The 18,211-nt window shown below is 37.4% G+C and overlaps 1 protein-coding gene across 6 annotated transcripts in view; it reads left to right on the top strand.

Moving 5' to 3' along the window:
- The window catches only part of PAN3 (poly(A) specific ribonuclease subunit PAN3), a 157,202-nt gene extending 139,244 nt beyond the window's left edge, over nucleotides 1-17,958 (top strand). For 4 of the 6 annotated variants that reach the window (XM_054446516.2, XM_054446518.2, XM_054446519.2 and 1 more), the window contains 4 exons: nucleotides 2,997-3,126; nucleotides 3,880-3,944; nucleotides 10,560-10,698; nucleotides 15,005-17,958. In XM_054446516.2, coding sequence (XP_054302491.1) covers nucleotides 2,997-3,126; nucleotides 3,880-3,944; nucleotides 10,560-10,698; nucleotides 15,005-15,145 — 475 coding nt within the window. In that variant the 3' untranslated portion in view covers nucleotides 15,146-17,958. Of the gene's footprint in view, nucleotides 1-685; nucleotides 757-2,996; nucleotides 3,127-3,879; nucleotides 3,945-10,075; nucleotides 10,150-10,559; nucleotides 10,699-15,004 lie in introns of those variants that run through there. The other 2 variants (XR_010123533.1, XM_054446521.2) reach the window with 2 other exon arrangements.
- The last annotated feature ends 253 nt before the right edge of the window (nucleotides 17,959-18,211 follow it).

Consider the following 18,211-nt stretch of genomic DNA (forward strand, 5'->3'; position numbering starts at 1 on the left):
CTTTTTTTGTTTTAAGTGATTGTTTTGGTTCCCACTATTTAAAATCAAGCAAAACAGAAACTGTATTTTATTTTTATTGCAAAGTAAATATTTCTTAGATAAATTGATAAACGAGTTTGTTTAAATTAGTTATTGATATTTTAAACATTTGGTTAAAGGGCACCCAGTAGAAGTTTGTTGGTATCCACTAGCTACATGTGACCTTTTACATTGATATTAATTGAAATTTAAAGTTTACTTCTTCAGTTACACTAGTCACATTTCAAGAGCTCAGCAGCCACATGTAATTACTGGCTAACATAATTGGACAGCACAGACATAGAGTATTTCCCTCATCTTGGAGTTCTGTTGGCTAGTGCTGCTCTAGAGAGTGTGAAAGCCATCATGAATAAGCCTCAGGTGCAATCCAGTCATGTACTCTGGCCAAAATACCCATTCCGGAAAGCATTTGTGTGGAGACCCCCATGCTTACACTCCAGTATCTTAACGCTCCAGAGAATCCTTGGGTATCGATTTGAGATGAATTTGGCTTAAGAGAAACCCATTGTGGCCTACTGTCACAACAGAAGGACTTCTCCATAAGATATAGCTACTATTGGGAGATCCCAGAGGGTGGGCAACCATGACCTTTATTACAGTTATGAGCTATATTAGAGAAGAGGTGCTAATCAACAGTCTCTTTTAGCTTACAGCTGCCCATTCTGATCTTTCTGTGTAGCCCTGGATGATCCAGTTTCTTTTTGGACCAGCCCTGGGGTATGAATTGGGGGATGGAGGGTGGGATTACCCACCTGTTCTTTGTTACACTGGCATAAATGTCCTACTTGTGACAGCACTAGAAGCCAGTGGTTGTCTGGATCCTATTCATAATCAAATTCAAATAAGATGATTTATCTTCTCAGTAAAAATATTTGTTTTATATGTGATCACAACAGTGATTCCTAGCCTTAGTTTGCAAATACCTAGGATGCCTCAAATAATTTCAGGTTATAATCTCTAAATTTTCCTTTTTAAAAAAGTGGGGATAGAGGACAAAAATAATCAGCCATATATTAATAATTATTGAAACTGGGTGATGATACATGGGGATTCATTATATTACTATTCTATTATAAATGTTTGAAATTTTCTTTAATAAAAAAATGAATAAACAAAAAAGCCATACTTTAATAATAAACACAAAGTAAAATTTATGGAGTAATTAAACCATGTATCGGGCCCTTTCAAACTGCTTGATGTGAATTAATTTTTTTAATTCTCCCAATAACTCTATAAACTAGATACCATTATTAGTCCCATTTTAGAGATACAAAACTGAGCCACAGAGATGAAATAACTTACCAAAGTCACATAGCCTGTAATAACATTAAATATGATTAGCAGGGTATGAATTTGTCCATAATTATGGATAAATTGCTAAGATATAGTTTATTCACATGGGTATAACTATTCATTTATCAAAAAAAATAATGACTACTGTATGCCAAATGCAGGATACTTTGAATGAGGTGAACAAAATTCCCATCTTCTGGAGCTTACACCCTAATGGGAAGAAAGAGTAAATAAACATAAAAACCAGTGAGATATTTTCAGGTAGTGATTAAGACCTATGAAGAAAATAAGAGAATTACAAGCAGAAGAGTGAAGGAGTGAGTAGGAGGCTGCTTTCATGAGAAAGGGCAGAGAATGGCTTTACGTATAGAATAAGCGGCAATAGATGATTGAGAATCTTTGTGTTCTAACAGGTAGCCCTTGAAATGTGTAGTATTTTCTGCCACTGTTCTAATGATAGAAGAAATTTAACTGGTTCCTTCTGCTGCATGTTACTGCATTTCTCAGAAATGAATATGTCATGATACCTTGTAAATTAAGTTTTAGAGCAGAGGACAGCTTCTTAAAAAGGCTCATTCAGTTTAGCAAAATTGAAAACCCAGTTTTAGTTTTGAAAATTAATCTTTGAAAAACAACAGGAAAAGCTCCCCACCCCACACCTACCCCCTTTTAGTCCTCTCAAAAAAGTTTCTAAAAATCTTTTCTTTTTTGGCCGGGTGCAGTGGCTCACACCTGTAATCCCAGTGCTTTGGGAGGCCAAGGCAGGTGGATCACAAGGTCAAGAGATCGAGACCATCCTGGCCAACATGGTGAAACCCCGTCTCTACTAAAAATAGAAAAATTAGCTGGGCTTGGTGGTGCACGCCTGTGGTCCCAGTTACTCGCGAGGCTAAGGCAGGAGAATTGCTTGAACCCGGGAGGCGGAGGTTGCAGTGAGCCGAGATCACGCCGCTGCACTCCAGCCTGGCAATAGAATGAGACTCTGTCACCAAAAAAAAAAAAAAAAAAATTCTTTTTATTAATTTATTTTTATTTTTTGTTTGTTTCCTTTTTTTTGAGATGGAGTTTCACTTTGTTGCCCAGGCTGGAGTGCAGTGGTGCCATCTCAGCTCACTGCAGCCTCTGTCTCCCGGGTTCAAGCGATTCTCCTGCCTCAGCCTCCTGAGTAGCTGGGACTACAGGTGCCTGCCACCATGCCCAGCTTATTTTGTATTTTTAGTAGAGACAGGGTTTCACTGTGTTGGCCAGGCTGGTCTTAAAACTTCTGACTTCAAGTGATCCACCTGCCTCGGCCTCCCAAAGTGCTGGGATTACAAGTGTGAACCACTGCACCTGACCTGTAACAATTTTTTCATCTAGCACTATTGTAAAGAGGGGTTTGAGAATGGAAATGGGTAAGTGCAGTCCTACTTCACTTTCCTTTCTCATTTCCATAGTAGTGAAAATGTAGAGAAGAGACATGTTTACTGTTTCTCCATTGGCTCTTACAATTTTCCAGAGGAATGAAATGTAATATTTAAGAATGAACTTGACTTGCATGAATTAAAATGTTTTCAAAATTTTGTGTGCTAAGATGATGGCAGCCAAAACAGCCATGTGTGGGTTATCTTGTTTTTTAAATTCCATGTTGGACATTCAAGTAATTCCTCTTTTATCTTGGGTAGGTATTTGTTGACTGACCAAAACAGGATGCGAAGTGTAAATGACATCATGCCCATGATTGGTGCTCGATTTTATACTCAATTGGATGCTGCTCAAATGAGAAATGATGTCATAGAAGAAGACCTTGCAAAGGTAAAGAGTGTAATTTTTTTTTGAGACAGAGTCTTGCTTTGTCACCCAGGCTAGAGTGCAGTGGTGCTGTCTCAGCTTACTGTAACCTCCGCCTCCTGGGTTCAAGCGATTCTCCTGCCTCAGCCTCCCAAGTAGCTGGGATTACAGGTGTACGCCACCACACCCAGCTATTTTTGTATTTTTAGTAGAGACAGGGTTTCACCATGTCGGCCAGGCTGGTCTCGAGCTCCTGAGCTCAAGTGATCCGCCCGCCTCAGCCTCCCAAAGTGCTGGGATTACAGGCGTGAGCCATTGTGCCTGGCCAGTAAAGAGTGTAATTAAAAGAATGTACACACAGCTTGCATCTGTGTATATAAATAGACACAAAATAATCATTGTACTAAATATAATGCCTTATTTGCTAAGATTGCAGATATTTTTGTCGGCACTGAATGTTTGGTATTTTAATTTATTATGTCCTCTGGACACTGTTCTTTTCATCATGGCTTTGCTACAGTCATGTGACAAAAATCTTGGTTTTTCATGTGAGTTACTTTTCCAATTTCTATGGACAGCTCCATAATCTTCTTGAGTACTATTATGAAATGAAATGGACATATTGTGTTTGTTTAAAAGTATAACCAAAAGGTGGGGATGTTAGGATTTATTGTTTAAAAGTAATATTGGTACAGGTTACCAGTTTTTGTAAATTTTGGCTTTTATGTTCAGTTATCTGGAACATTAACATTTTTCTCTTTTTAAAATGTTTTATAGGAGGTTCAAAATGGAAGACTGTTTAGGCTCCTAGCAAAATTGGGAACAATCAATGAGAGGCCGGAGTAAGGATTTACAGTATTTTACAATATATTTTTAATCGAGAGCACTGTTTTGCATAGTAACAATAAGTATGCCTGGTTTTATTTGGAAAAAGAGAAAAATTATCATGTGAAGTGACCTTAAGATTGTGTTAGCTGTCAAGGTGCTATTTTTAACAACAGCCTAGGTGTGGCTGTCCTTATGAATTTTACACACATGTATACACACAGAAAATATGCTGTGTTAGAAATCTCTTGTGGTTTGCACATGAGGGCACATTTTATGACTCATACTACCTCTACCCTATCTTCTTTTTGAGGATGAAGTTTCATATAAGTTTACCCTGGTCAGTTTAGAGACTTGAGAAATCTCTAATTGTTGCGTGCCTCTTACCTTCTATTAAAGTACTCTTACCTTCTATTAAAGTACACTTTTTTTTTTTTTTTTTTTTTTGTTGAGACGGAGTCTCCCTCTGTCGCCAGGCTGGAGTGCAATGGCACAATCTCGGCTGACTGCAACCTCTGCCTCCCGGGTTCGAGCGATTCTCCTGCCTCAGCCTCCCAAGTAGCTGGGACTACAGGTGTGCACCACCATACCCAGCTAATTTTTGTATTTTTAGTGGAGATGGGGTTTCACCATGTTGGCCAGGATGGTCTTGAACTCCTGACCGCAGGTGATCCACCTGCCTTGGCCTCCCAAAGTGCTGAGATTACAGGCGTGAGCCACCACACCTGGCCTAAAGTATACTTTTTATAGCCATCATATTAGTGACATTGGAAAGGCATTACCTTTTACACTATTTGTCACTTAGTTCCACCTCATTTGTAAGTTAACGTTAACCGTATATACATAAGCAGAGTTGATGTTTGTACTACATAACTGTCAAAGACAGGTAGAACAGAATTTGCAATTACTATGACTATATACGTAAGTTACATTTCAGGAATGTTTGATTTGTTAATAAAGATAGGTGAGAGATAAATATTATTACTTGAGGGTTTTTTTTTTTTTACCATGAAATTCAAGTCCACTTGCTTTTCTTCAAAGTCAAAAGACTCATTTAGTGTTTCTCTAATAATTTTTCTAAGTGAAGAGAACTTAACAATATATGTTAAACCATTTTTAATAAACTTTTAGCTGTTTATTCTAGCATTTATCTCTTTACTTTAAAATGTCTGCTCGTAGTTCTATTCTTGATTCCCCCAATATATAATTCAGCTAATGACTCATCCTCTTCCCTACACACGTGCACTCGCGTGCACACACACATGCACACGAGTTGAATCTGTATTTATTGTTACAAAACACCTCTCCATGCGGTCAAAAATAGGTAACCTATCAGTTCCTTTTTTTCCCTCCCACCTAGAGAATTGTCTCTGGATCCTCTGCACTTCCTGTTCCTATCTGGGCTGGTTATGCTTTAAGCCTGCACATGCTTACACTTTAGAACTGGAACTTCCCTTCAGTATTATCTGGGAATTCTCATTATCTCTCTGTGTTGGATACCCTGTTTTCTTGCTTTATTCCTTGGTTTATTTATTTTTTTGACTTAGTAGAGCATGTCCTTGTAGCTTCCTGAGAAAGGTGAGTTTTTTTAGTCTTGCAAGTTTCAAAATGGCATCTACTTTCACACATTATTGATACTGTGAATGTGAATGCATACTAAATTCTAGATTGTCCTCAGGAAATTTTTCCTTTTTTTTTTTTTTTTTTTTTTTTTTGAGAGGGCATCTCGCTCTATCCCCCAGGCTAGAGTGCAATGGCGCAATCTTGGCTCTCTGCAACCCTCGCCTCCCAGGTTCAAGCGATTCTCCTGCCTCAGCTTCCAGTGTAGCTGGGATTACAGGCGCGTGCCACCATGCCCAGCTAATTTTTGTATTTTTGGTAGAGACAGGGTTTCACCATGTTGTCCAGGCTGGTCTCGAACTCCTGACCTCAGGTAATCCACCTGCCTCAGCCTCCCAAAGTGCTGGGATTACAGGCATGAGCCACTGTGCCCAGCCAGGAAATTATTCTTATTAATTAAATTTTTTAAATAGGTTGTCTATGAATAAAGTAAAAAGTAGGAAAAGTTTGCAGTGAAAACTGTAAAAGTCTCTCTTTCATACCTGACATCCCCAATATCTATTCCCAGTTGCCCCCATCAGTCTATATTTTTAGTTTCTTCTGTATTATTCCAGAGTTACAAATACAACTATATATTCTTATCCCCTCCCCCTTTAAATATATAAAAATTGTAAACCATACACAGTATATTTTATCATAACAGTGTATTTTAGAAATCTTTCTATTTAGATACGTTTAGTATATGCCAAGCACTATTCAAAATAGTTTACAAATATGACCTGACTTATTCCTCGTAACAACCCTATGATGGAGTTACCATTGTTATTCCTATTTAACAGAGTAATTGCAGCATAGAGAGGTTAAATAACTTGAACAAAGTTTGCGTAATTAATAAGTATATGATCCAGGACTCCAGTCTAGACAGTATGGTTCCAGAGTGTGTGCTCCTAACCACTATGCTATGTGTCTTCTCATACTTTATGGCCTGGTTGTAGTTTATCTTATGGATGTATTATAGTTTATTTCCCCAGTTCCCTATAGGTGGGCATTTGGGCTGTTTTCAGTCCTTTGCTAGGGTGGGCGATACTGTAGGGACTAACTTGTGCATACTTAATGTTATATATATGTAAATATAGGCCAATAGTGATTGCTAGGTCAGTAGGTATGTCACTATAATTTCATAGCTATTGGAGAATAGTTTACCCATGTGTAATTCATGAGACTGCCTCACCAAAATACTTTTTTCAAACTTTTAGATTTTTGTCAACCTTGTAGGTGAGAAATTGAATTTAAATGCAGTTTTATGTTCTATGTACTCTTAACGAGCATGTTTGAGGGTCTATTTTATGCTGTTGATCCATTCTTATGTCCTGTTCAATTCATATCCTTTGCCCATTTTTATTTTCAATTGGATTGCTTGTCTTTCTTATTGATATATAAGAGCTAAAGAGATTCACTCTTTTTGTGATTTTTTTTTTTGACTGCTCATTCCCCACCCTTGGAGACATTTGTATATGTCTGTAACTGACCAAATTTCTTTTATGCTTCTGGATTTTGAATCATAGTTAGAAAGCCTCTTTCTACTCCAAGATTATGATGGAACTATTTCATGGTTTTTTCCAGAACATTTGTGGTTTCATTTCTTCATATTAAAAATGTTTTATATAGTTAGAAATTGTGTAGGATGTAAGGTGTAAGTCCATCCCCCCTTGTCCCCAAGACTACCTAGTAGTCCAAAAGCTATTTATTGAATAGTCGAACAATCTAGCTTTTCCCCACTGGTTTGAAGCCACACCTCTTCCATACTATTTTAATTCAATCATGAAATTGAATTTTGAAATCTAGCAGTATTCTTTCCCATCTCCATTTCATTGGGCACCGCTTTGTTGTTTTCCTAATACTATTAAATTTTCTGTACAAATTCTAGAATCAGTTTCTTTAGTTAACAAAAGAATCAATAAACCTGATGGTTTCTTCATAGGGAAGATAGCATGTTTATCATGTTTAAACTCTGGGAACATTTGTGGTTTTAGATGTTGAGTCATCGTAACCAAGATCATGGTATGTCATTCTATTTGTTGATGTCTACTTTTGTATTCTTCAGTAGTATTTAAGTTGTTCTTTATATAGTTATAGCAATACTGAGTGTATTCTTATGTATTTCATCTTGTTGCTATTATAAGTGGGAAAATTTCCCCCATTCTGTCTTCTTGTTATTGGTATATATGAGAATTCTTGATTTCTTTAAATTTTATGCTCTGGTACCTTATTGTTTGGGTCGTTTTCAGTGAATTCTCTTTGAGTTTCCCAGGTGTTTAATCATATCATCTGCAAATAATGATAGTTTCCTTCCCAGTTTCTATACTTTTAATTTCTCTTGAGTGGTTGTGTTAGCGGGTACTTACAGTACATAGGTAAGTAATAGTGATGATAGTTCAGAATTTGAAGCATTGTTCCTTTTAACTTCCAGGCAGCTTCAAAGGCATTTTCTTTATAAATCCTTTCCTTCCTCCAAGCTTTTGGGTTTTGTTTGTTTGTTTTAGTCACTGATGTTCAGAAATTCACAGTGATGTTCCTTGGTGTGGGTTTTGAGTCATAATGATGGATTAACAGGTGAACCCCTTTAATCTTGGCAACTTAACGTCCTTCAGTTCTGGGACATGGTCTTCATTGTTTCTTTAATAACTTCTTGTCCTGGAATTCTCATCGCTCAGATGTTAGACCTTTGCAATTGATTTTCAAATATTCTCTTCTATTTTCTATCTCTAAATTTTTTTTGTTCTACTTTCTGGTTAGTTATCTCAACTGTATTTTTCTAAAATTAAAGTTTTTTTTCTAATTCTTTGAATTTTTAAATTTCTGCTATCATATTTTTATTTTCCAAGAACAATTCTGTTTTCTGAATGTTTGTCTTGTACCATCTAATTCTTGTTTTTCTGAGGCGGTCAGTTAATAGATTTTTGCTGGTGGTTGGTTTTTATTTGTCTTAGTTTTAAGTTTTGTTCCATTCCCTGCAGTATCTCATAGGAAACAAGGGTTTGCTTTATTTTGTTTTGTTTTGTTTCCTCCTCAAAAGATTTCTGATACTTAGCTGTCCATTTGTATTAAAAATAAGGTCCTAAAAAGCCAATGGGAAGCCTTTGTGAGGGCAGGGATTATAGAATGTTGAACCTTTCTTTATCATAAAGCAGTGTGATGTTGTTATACATGATTTTTGTTTGTTTTTGGTAGACTCAAGGATTATCATTTGTCTTGGACAGGTCAGCATCCCCTGAAAAGAATCTTCCAACCTCTACTGTCTGTGGTATAAGGCTGACAGCCAGGGTTTGGGAACCACACAGAGGGAAAGCATTTGTTGAATAGGGTGTCATCTAGCACTCCTCAGCTCTTCATCTTCTGGTTTGCTTGGCATCCCTGAGGCTCGAGCTTCTCTGTTTCACCCTTTTTAGAAAGTAAAACCTCCAGATTTTTGCCAGACAGGTGGCGGTGGGGTTGAGAGATGGGTTATCTGTTTGCTGTTTATAGAACCTTTTCTCAATTCTCCTGTTTTCAGCCTCAGTCCAAACTTGCACTTTTAGTAGTCCTTTGTGGCTTCAGTTTCTGAGCTATGCCAGTGTGGGTGGCTTGCTTCCTGTGGGCACCCTCTTCCCACATCCCCTGTAGAATTAGGGTTCAGTTTTGTCAGGGCTACTAAGTCATCCCACTTACCTATCTGCCTCTGCATTCCAGATGTTCATGATTATCTCTTGTTCACTGTTGTTGCTTTTTCTGATCCCTTTGTCCTTGTGTTTATACCCGTTTTTAGACATTTACTGTCAATTTGATGGGCTGTTGAAAGGGAGCAGAGATAAATGGGTGTTTAATCTTCATTTAAATTGGAAGTCCTTGGAGTGACCTTTGCAAGCATATATATATGGTTGTGCTAAAACCATATGGTGAACTTCTCCTCTGGTTCTTAGAATAAAGACCCAGTTTTAAAACATGTCCTAAGCTGTGTGGTCTGATCCCTACCTACTTCTCATCCTGGCGTCAAATCTGCCTTTTAATTTTCTTCCCCCAATCCCCCATTCTTTGTTCTTGTCTTCACTCTATCCCTTTCCTTGCCCCCAGTCTGTCCCTCTCCTTGCCCTTACCCACCCTCTCCGTGTGTTCTGTCTTCTTCTTTTCTTCTCTTTTCTCCCCCAACCCATTCAGACACATGACCTTCCTTAAGTTTCTTCAGTGCTCCATGCAAATACCGATCTCTGACGAAGGAGCATCCTTCTTCTGGGAAGAGCAGCCACTACTTCCTCTGGAAAACCTTCCTTAATTTCTTTATATACTTATATTCACACATAATTTTACATAAATTTAATGTTATACATTTTCTGTAATCATTGTTTTTACCTGTTTTTTCTTAATGAGAATTGTATCACAGTTTGATCTGGGAAGCAGAACGACTTTAAATGATACAGAAAAGGGATTATCGGCCAGGCGCGGCCCTAGATAAATTCATCTTTGTTTTATATCGTATTCCTTTTAGGAGCATTATGTAAATATGCAATTACAGCTTTCTTTGATTATTTGAATAACGTCTGTTTCCTACTAGACAGTAAGTTCCTAAGGTCACTGAAAACTCACAGTGGTCATCTGGTTCTTCACAGCTTGTTTTCACGTGGAATGGTAGGAAACTGATATTTACTTCCTTTTTGTTTCCTAAACATTTTTCTATTTTATGCTTATTGGTGAAGTAGAAGATGTATCTGACCTCTCTCTATTCTGTAACCTACAGAGTGGGAGGAAGAGAAGAGAAGATATTTAAAGACATTTTTATCTTTTCCGTTTTATCTAATGGTAGGGGCTGAAAATAGGAATGCATAAGGGATGATTTCCGCCTGACATTTGCTAACTGAAAACTGGAATTCATATACTTACTAGTTCAGTCAGATTATTTTTTAAAAACACTGTACCAGACTCCCTCCCAATTTTTTGTTTATTGGGAAAAAAGTAAAACTAGTTTGGAGTCTAAAAAATAGACATGGCCACAGAGCATACAGCATGAGTTACTGAGGTAAAATGTTCATTTCCCCCAGGTTTCAGAAGGATCCCACTTGGTCAGAGACTGGAGACCGTTATCTGTTGAAACTCTTTAGGGATCATCTTTTTCATCAGGTGACAGAAGCAGGTGCTCCCTGGATTGACCTCAGTCATATCATTTCTTGTCTTAACAAGGTAATTTGTATCTAGATGTTTTAAGATCATAATTCTGCCTATAATTTGTATAGAGTTGTATCTTCTACAAATACTAGGAGACTTAAGAAATCAGGATGTACTGTTAAAGTAGCCTGTAAGACATTTTATTAATAACATTTTCTACAATGGGAGGATTTTTTAAATACTTGCATGAATAATTTTTTGGGGCAGTGGAGGACAACGTCTTGCTCTGTTGCCCAGGCTGGAGTGCAGTGGCATGATTTTGGCTCACTGCAACCTCTGCCTTCCGGGTTCAGGTGATTGTCCTGCCTGAGCCTCCCGAGTAGCTGGGATTACAGGCACCCATCACCATGTGCAGCTAATCTTTAGTAGAGACAAGGTTTTCAGTAGAGACAAGGTTTCACCATGTTGGCCAGGCTGGTCTCAAACTCCTCACTTCAAGTGATCCGCCTGCCTCAGCCTCCCAAAGTGGCAGGATTATAGGCGTGAGCCACTGCACCTCGCCTTCATGAATAATTTTAGAATGTTTTATTGTGGATCTTTTTATTATGATAAAGTATCACAAAATGACTGCTTCCCTCCTTTATGCAATGTTTTATTTACATGTGGTTTTGTTATGCCACGTAAAACAGTGAATGGCAAAAAGCAAAAAAATAATTTTGTGTGTATTTTTAAAAAATTGAACCCCTTCTGAATCATTGTGAGTTATGTTGGGTGTTATCAAATCATTATTAACTATAGGTTTTTTTTTTTTTTTGAGACGGAGTCTTGCTCTGTTACCCAGGCTGGAGTGCAGTGGCGCCATCTAAGCTCACTGCAAGCTCCGCCTCCCAGGTTCACGCCATTCTCCTGCCTCAGCCTCCCAAGTAGCTGGGACTACAGGCGCCCACCACCACGCCCGGCTAATTTTTTGTATTTTTAGTAGAGACAGGATTTCACCACGTTAGCCAGGATGGTCTCGGTCTCCTGACCTCGTGATCCGCCCGCCTTGACCTCCCAAAGTGCTGGGATTACAGGCATGAGCCACCACGCCCGGCCCTACTCTAGGTTTTATAATCAAGTAGTAAATAATAAAAGCACAATACTAGTGACATCAGTTACTAGCAGGTCCAGCTGTTATAAATGGTGAATTTGATGATTAGATAAATTAAATAGATAAAAAGTAGATCATAAATTTATTTGAGAGGTGAGGTGAGCTTTTTTTTTTTTTTTTTTTTTTTTTGGGAACAGGGTTTTGCTCTGTCACCCAGGCTATAGTGCAGTGGCGCTTATGGCTCACTGCAGCCTTGACTCCCCAGGACTGCAGTTGCCCTCCTTCCCACCTCAGTCTCCTGAATAGCTGGGACCACAGGCACATGCCACCACACCCAGCTAATTTTTGTCCTTTTGGTAGATAGGGGATTTCACCATGTTGCTCAGGCTGGTCCCAAACTCCTGAGATTAAGCAATCCACCCACCTCCAAAGTGTTGGGATAATAGCCGTGAGCCACCACGCCCAGCAGCATTATGTTTTAGAAAAGGTTGGGAAAAGGCTGGGCGCAGTAGCTCACGCCTGTAATCCCAGCACTTTGGGAGGCCAAGGCGGGTGGATCACGAGGTCAGGAGATCGAGACCATCCTGGCTAACACGGTGAAACCCCGTCTCTACTAAAAAATACAAAAAATTAGCCAGGCGTGGTGACAGGCGCCAGTAGTCCCAGCTACTCAGGAGGCTGAGACAGGAGAATGGCGTGAACCCGGGAGGCGAAGTTTGCAGTGAGCCGAGATCGGGCCACTGCACTCCAGTCTGGGCGATAGAGCAAGACTCCGTCTCAAAAAAAAAAAAAAAAAGAAAACAAAAGGTTGGGAAAGACAAAATTTACAGAGAAAAGAAAGAAGACATTTCCCTTATGAATTACTTGGCATTATGAAGTTTAGAACTGGTCTCCAGGAGTAAATGTAGTCTCTGTATAGGTTTATGTATAAACCAGGAGCTGGTAAGCCATGGCCTGCAGGCCAAATCTGTTCTATGGCCTATTTTTTTATAGCGTGAGAGCCTTGAATAGTTTTACATTTTTAAAGAGTTGTAAAATAAACAAGCCAAACCTAAAACATTTACTGTTTGACCCTTTATAGAAAACATTTACTGGCTCTTGGTCTAAACTTTCCTAAATTATAAGTACTAGAGGAAAAAATACCTGCTGTAGCACATGATTTAGAACTATTAATGTACAGTGTGGTAACCTTTCAGGGAAAATGTTACGGTTTGTTTTTAAGCACTACTTTGCCTTCCTTTAACTTCCTTAAAACTCTATAGGGAGTATTGTCAATAACCTACATGAAGACTGCACAAAACTGGCCAGGCTCGGTGTCTCACGCCTGTAATCCCAGCACTTTGGGAGGCCCAGGTGCACGGCTCACCTGAGGTCGGGAGTTCAAGACCAGCCTGGCCAATGTGGAGAAACCCTGTCTCTACTAAAAATACAAAATTAGCCGGGCGTGGTGGTACATGCCTGTAATCCCAGCTACTTTGGAGGCTGAGGCAGGAGAATCACTTGAACCCCGGAGGCAGAGGTTGCAGTGAGCCGAGATTGTGCCATTGCACTCCAGCCTGGGCAACAAGAGCAAAACTCTGTATCAAAAAAAGAAAAAAGACTGCACAAGACTATATGTATCATTGAACTAATTCAGTATGAGTTATATATTTATTTTCCCTTTATTTCTGTTAGGGGAAAAACCTTTTCTTGAGAGCAATATGTAGAAAATAATTCTGTCAGATTTTAGAACATAGTATCAGAGCACCAGTAATTAAAAATACGTAGAACCAGAACAAACATTGACAAGTAGGTAATATGGAATAAGCCATGGACAGTTGCCTTAAGCAAAGATCATTTAATGACTATTAGGATAACAGTCATTAAATTCATCAAAGATCATTTAATGATTATTAGGATAATTGAAAATTTGAAGAAAATTCTGTTTCACATCATAAACTAGCTAGTAGTAAATAATACCCCAAATCTGAAGTGTGACAATATTCTAAGTTTGAAAAGAGTGTGATAAATTAAAAGGGAAGGATAGCCAGATTGATTATACAAAATTAAGATTTTATATAAGCTTATTTTGATAGAAATAATGACAGAAATTGTCTGGTAAATGATTTGAATGTTTGAGCCTTCAGTGAGTTGTAAACATATTTTAATGAATTATGTATCAATTAATGAAATAAAAAAGTACATTGAAAATAACAAAAATAAAGTGAAAACCATAACAAGACAAGTCGATAGACTAAGGATCAGTATTTATGCTTTATAAAGACCTTGCTAAAATATTACTGCCAAATTCCATTAGGGTCATGAGTAAAGATCATATACTAGCATTTACACAAGCAGAAATACCAAAAGTAAATGTATGAAAAAACTTTGATAATAGTAGTTAAAATCTAAATTTAAATAGCAAGGTGCTCATTTGCTGTGGGGTTGCTGGAAAAGTATTAAAAACTTATAAATTAGACCAGCCACGGTGGCTCACACCTGTAATCCCAGTACTTTGGGAGGCCGAGGCGGGTGGATCGCCTGAGGTCAGGAGTTCAAGACCAGCCTGGCCAACATAGTGAAACCCCGTCTCTACTTAAAATACAAAAAATTAGCTGGGCGTGGTGGCAGGTGCCTATAATCCCAGCTACTCGGGAGGTTGAGGCAGGAGAATTGCTTGAACCCGGGAGGCAGAGGTTGCAGTGAGCCAAGATCGTGCCACTGCACTCCAGCCTGGGCAACGAGCGAAACTCCATCCCAAAAAAATAAATAAATAAAAATAAAAACTTACAAATTCATGGTGTGTAATTGGAAAACAGTTTGGTTCTGTGTACTAAGCTATAAAACCACTTCTACTTTACTTTTTTGTGTTTTTTTTTAATTTTTAAAAAACCAGTTTCTTAATACTTTACATTTTATTATTAATATGTATACTTCTAAGTATTTTTCCTAAGGAAAAAAAATACTTCCTACAGAAGAAAAAAATTAAGTAGATGAGTATGTTCATTGCACTGTAATTCATTACGCTAAAAATGGAAGATATTGGGAGAAAAATTATTGAGCATCAACTGGGTAAACTATAATACAAACAAACATTAAGCGTGAGGGATAGTTAGAAACATAGGGCAGTGTTTGTGTAAAAATGTCTGAGTCGAAAATTATGTGCATACTGATGAATGATGTAAATGTACTCATGGATATCTGAAAGGGAACGTGACAAAAAAAATTTAGATTATTTATCTTTGTTGCAAACGTAGATAAATTCTTTTCTGCATGTTATGAATTTCATATTTTGTGTATATGTTGTTTCAGCTAGATGCTGGTGTGCCAGAAAAAATAAGCCTGATTTCCAGAGATGAGAAGAGTGTACTTGTGGTGACCTACAGTGACTTAAAGCGCTGCTTTGAAAATACTTTTCAAGAACTGATTGCAGCTGCAAATGGTCAGTTGTAGTATTTGCTAAAAAAGCACGCAGGACATGGCTAAGGACCTTAACCAATAGCAAATTGCACTACAGCTGAACTTTTCATCATCTCATTCACATTTGGGAAACGAACAGGAGATGAGCAAAGCTGCTTGCACTTCAGTCAGGTACACTGTTACTTGAAAGGAAGAATGTTTCACTTACCCAAGAGCTATGGCTGCCATTGGAGGCTGTATCTGTGAAGAATTTATTTTAGATTTAGGAACACCATCAGGTGAATGATGTTCCTGCTTTTGTTTTTTCCACTTGTATATGCACTAATTTTAATTTTTTAAAGACTTTTTCTGATCTTTGAACTTTTGCCACATTGTATACTTATTAAGGGAAACTGTTTGCAAGGACATTTTTGGGAAGCAATGCTGGGCAGCATTTTTGCCATTGAGGGTTGCAGAATTTGCTCTTTTTGGGACGGGTTGCCCTGAATAACATTATGGACCAGGTAAATAATTTCATAGAAGTTCAGTATAGTACGTAATTCTTGTAAGAGTATTGTATGCAAGCTCTCTGTATGCCACCCACTGTTAGTTCAAATTGAGATTTTTGTTTTGTTTTGTTCTTAAGAACATACCAAGAAAATACCAGTGAATTGTTGCGTATAAATTCCCTGTTAGTTGATTTAAATCCTTTCTGAATAAAGATCAGATAAACAGTAACTGAAGGAGCATGTATAGCTCTTTCCTTCAAGTTCAACTAGAGCCTTTTTAAAAAGACATTTGCCTGCTAGTCAGATACATTTACATTTATGCAAATTTTTTAAATAGGAGAAAATTAAGAAATTGTGTTAAAGGCCTAAAGTTCAGGAGTATATTACTTTAGTATATTACTTTTGGTTCTTTCCAGTTTGCTTTTTTTTTTTTTTTTTTTTTTTTTTTTTGGGTATGAAGTTCTGCTCTTTGAACCACAGCTTTATTATGGTCCTTTACACTGGAGACAGACACAGAGACACTGTTCAGAAGATGAACTAAATTCAGCAGTGGTCTGGTATCAAGAGCTTTCTGATGTTTTACAGCCTGAATTTGGAGGGATAACGATCTGCTGTGCCTTTGCAGTCACTGCTTAGCCCAAAGTAATAGTACTTTTGATAATAACTCACTCTGTGCGATATTCCTGAATAAGTCCATCTCAAAAGTTTGGAATTTTCCTCCTCTTAACTTTCTTAATATTTGGACATGCAGTTGTCGCCAAACTTGGGTATTCATGGAATTTCTAATAAATGAAATACCTATACTTTGATACTGAAGACTGCCAAATACATAGGAATTTTCTTTCTTAAAAAACAGTAATGAAGACTATATCTCCTTTCCCAGCACTGAATGTTTTACTAGCACTGGGTGCTCACCATGCAACTGAAGAAAATGTGGAAACTCAGAAGGTCAGGACAGACTTCCAAGCACTTGCAACTGATGTTACTGTCTTCAATTTTAATAATTACACATATTTGTATATTTCAGAGAAGTTTTTAATATTTCTCTGTCCACTTTTTATAAGCTTTAAAATGATTTTCTCTGCCTTGAGATTTGCATCAAGAAAAAGCACCACCTCTCTTCACCTGAAAGCTTTGAAGACTAGAGACACGCTTTACATGTTTTAACAAGTATATTGAGTCCACGTTTGATAGCATCAGTTGTTGAGTTAAAAAGAAAATTATTGCATTTGATCTGGATGGATTTTAAAAGAACATAATGTTCAATATTAAAAGGATAATTAACATTTGCCACCATAATGTTCTTTTTTATGTAAAAAGAAGAACTTGGAGACATTAACATGCAAAAGTCTTTTATCATTAGCTCATGTATTTGAGGAAGAGCAGCTGTCTTTTTATATGTTTTTTGACAAATCATATTGTAATTCTTTTGTACAAAAAAGAACTACTTGTATTCTAGAAGAAATATGAAATGCTTAATTTATAAGCGGGCTGGAGATTTTTCCAATATTGTTTTCTTTGAAAATGAAAGGGGATCATCTATTTTAGTTTTGGGGTCTGGGAACTTTTTGAAAATTTAATTTGTGGACCAATGTTTTGTGAAAGCTAAAGAGGGCAGGGGTTAAAATAGGGCTTGAATTTCTCATTCTGTATAGACCAGCAAACTTCCCTCTGCAAGGCAAGTTTACATCACAAATCCAAGAATGTTTGCATCCTAAATGCTAGTTTGCTTCAGCCCCCAGTTAACCTCAGGACTTGGTTTGCATATAAAAGGTAGACAGCTGATATGTTTTCATGAATAAATATTGTCAGCCAGAAAAGGTTGGTGTCAGGTAATGCATATTTTTTTAAGCTTTGTTTTATATTTATTTTTCATCTAGTTTTTATTGGGAATGGTTTTCAAAGAACTCTCAGTTCTGCCTAGGTGTTTTTGGGGGAGCCCTGTTTTCCATAGTGTAATTCCATTTAAGAGGTTGTCTAAAAGTCTTTTAAATTAATAGAAAGATTTTAATATCCAAGAGTAGTCAAATTAAGGATATAAACTTTCCACACCTTCCTGTCGTGACACATAAAAGCACAGAAAGGACAACCCTTGAAATCATGTAACGTTGGTCATTTCAATTTTTTGTACCTGTTTTAAATTCTGTTAGTGTATTTACTTCATTGTAAATATTTTTGAGGGTACCTTTGTATTTTGCTTTTGACCTTGGTTCTGTGATTTGGATGTCAACAACTTCCCTAAAAAGCACCAGTGTGTTAAGTTCTAATGTCATGATCCAATTTGTGTTATTCATCTTTAATCCTGTTTTCAGTCTCTATGTGTACAGCAGTATTTTTAATAAAGAATTACAGAGATAAGTTTGTCCTTTTCTTGCACGTGTTCATATAACAAGATGATGATTATCTTATGATTGGATTTTAAAAGATTGGTTATTTCCTCTGTATTTTGGAGGAATTTTTGTATTTGGATGAATTGGCAGCAGATTTATTCATTAATTTATCAAATAGTCCTTAAGTCTTATCTACTGTGTCCTTGGATCTGTTCTAGGCACTAAGACAGATACAGGGACTTGGTATTTACAGAACGTATAGTTATACCCAAACATCTTAA

Source organism: Pongo pygmaeus, chromosome 14 (genome assembly GCF_028885625.2).
Source record: "Pongo pygmaeus isolate AG05252 chromosome 14, NHGRI_mPonPyg2-v2.0_pri, whole genome shotgun sequence".
In the NCBI taxonomy this organism is placed as follows: Eukaryota; Metazoa; Chordata; class Mammalia; order Primates; family Hominidae; genus Pongo; species Pongo pygmaeus.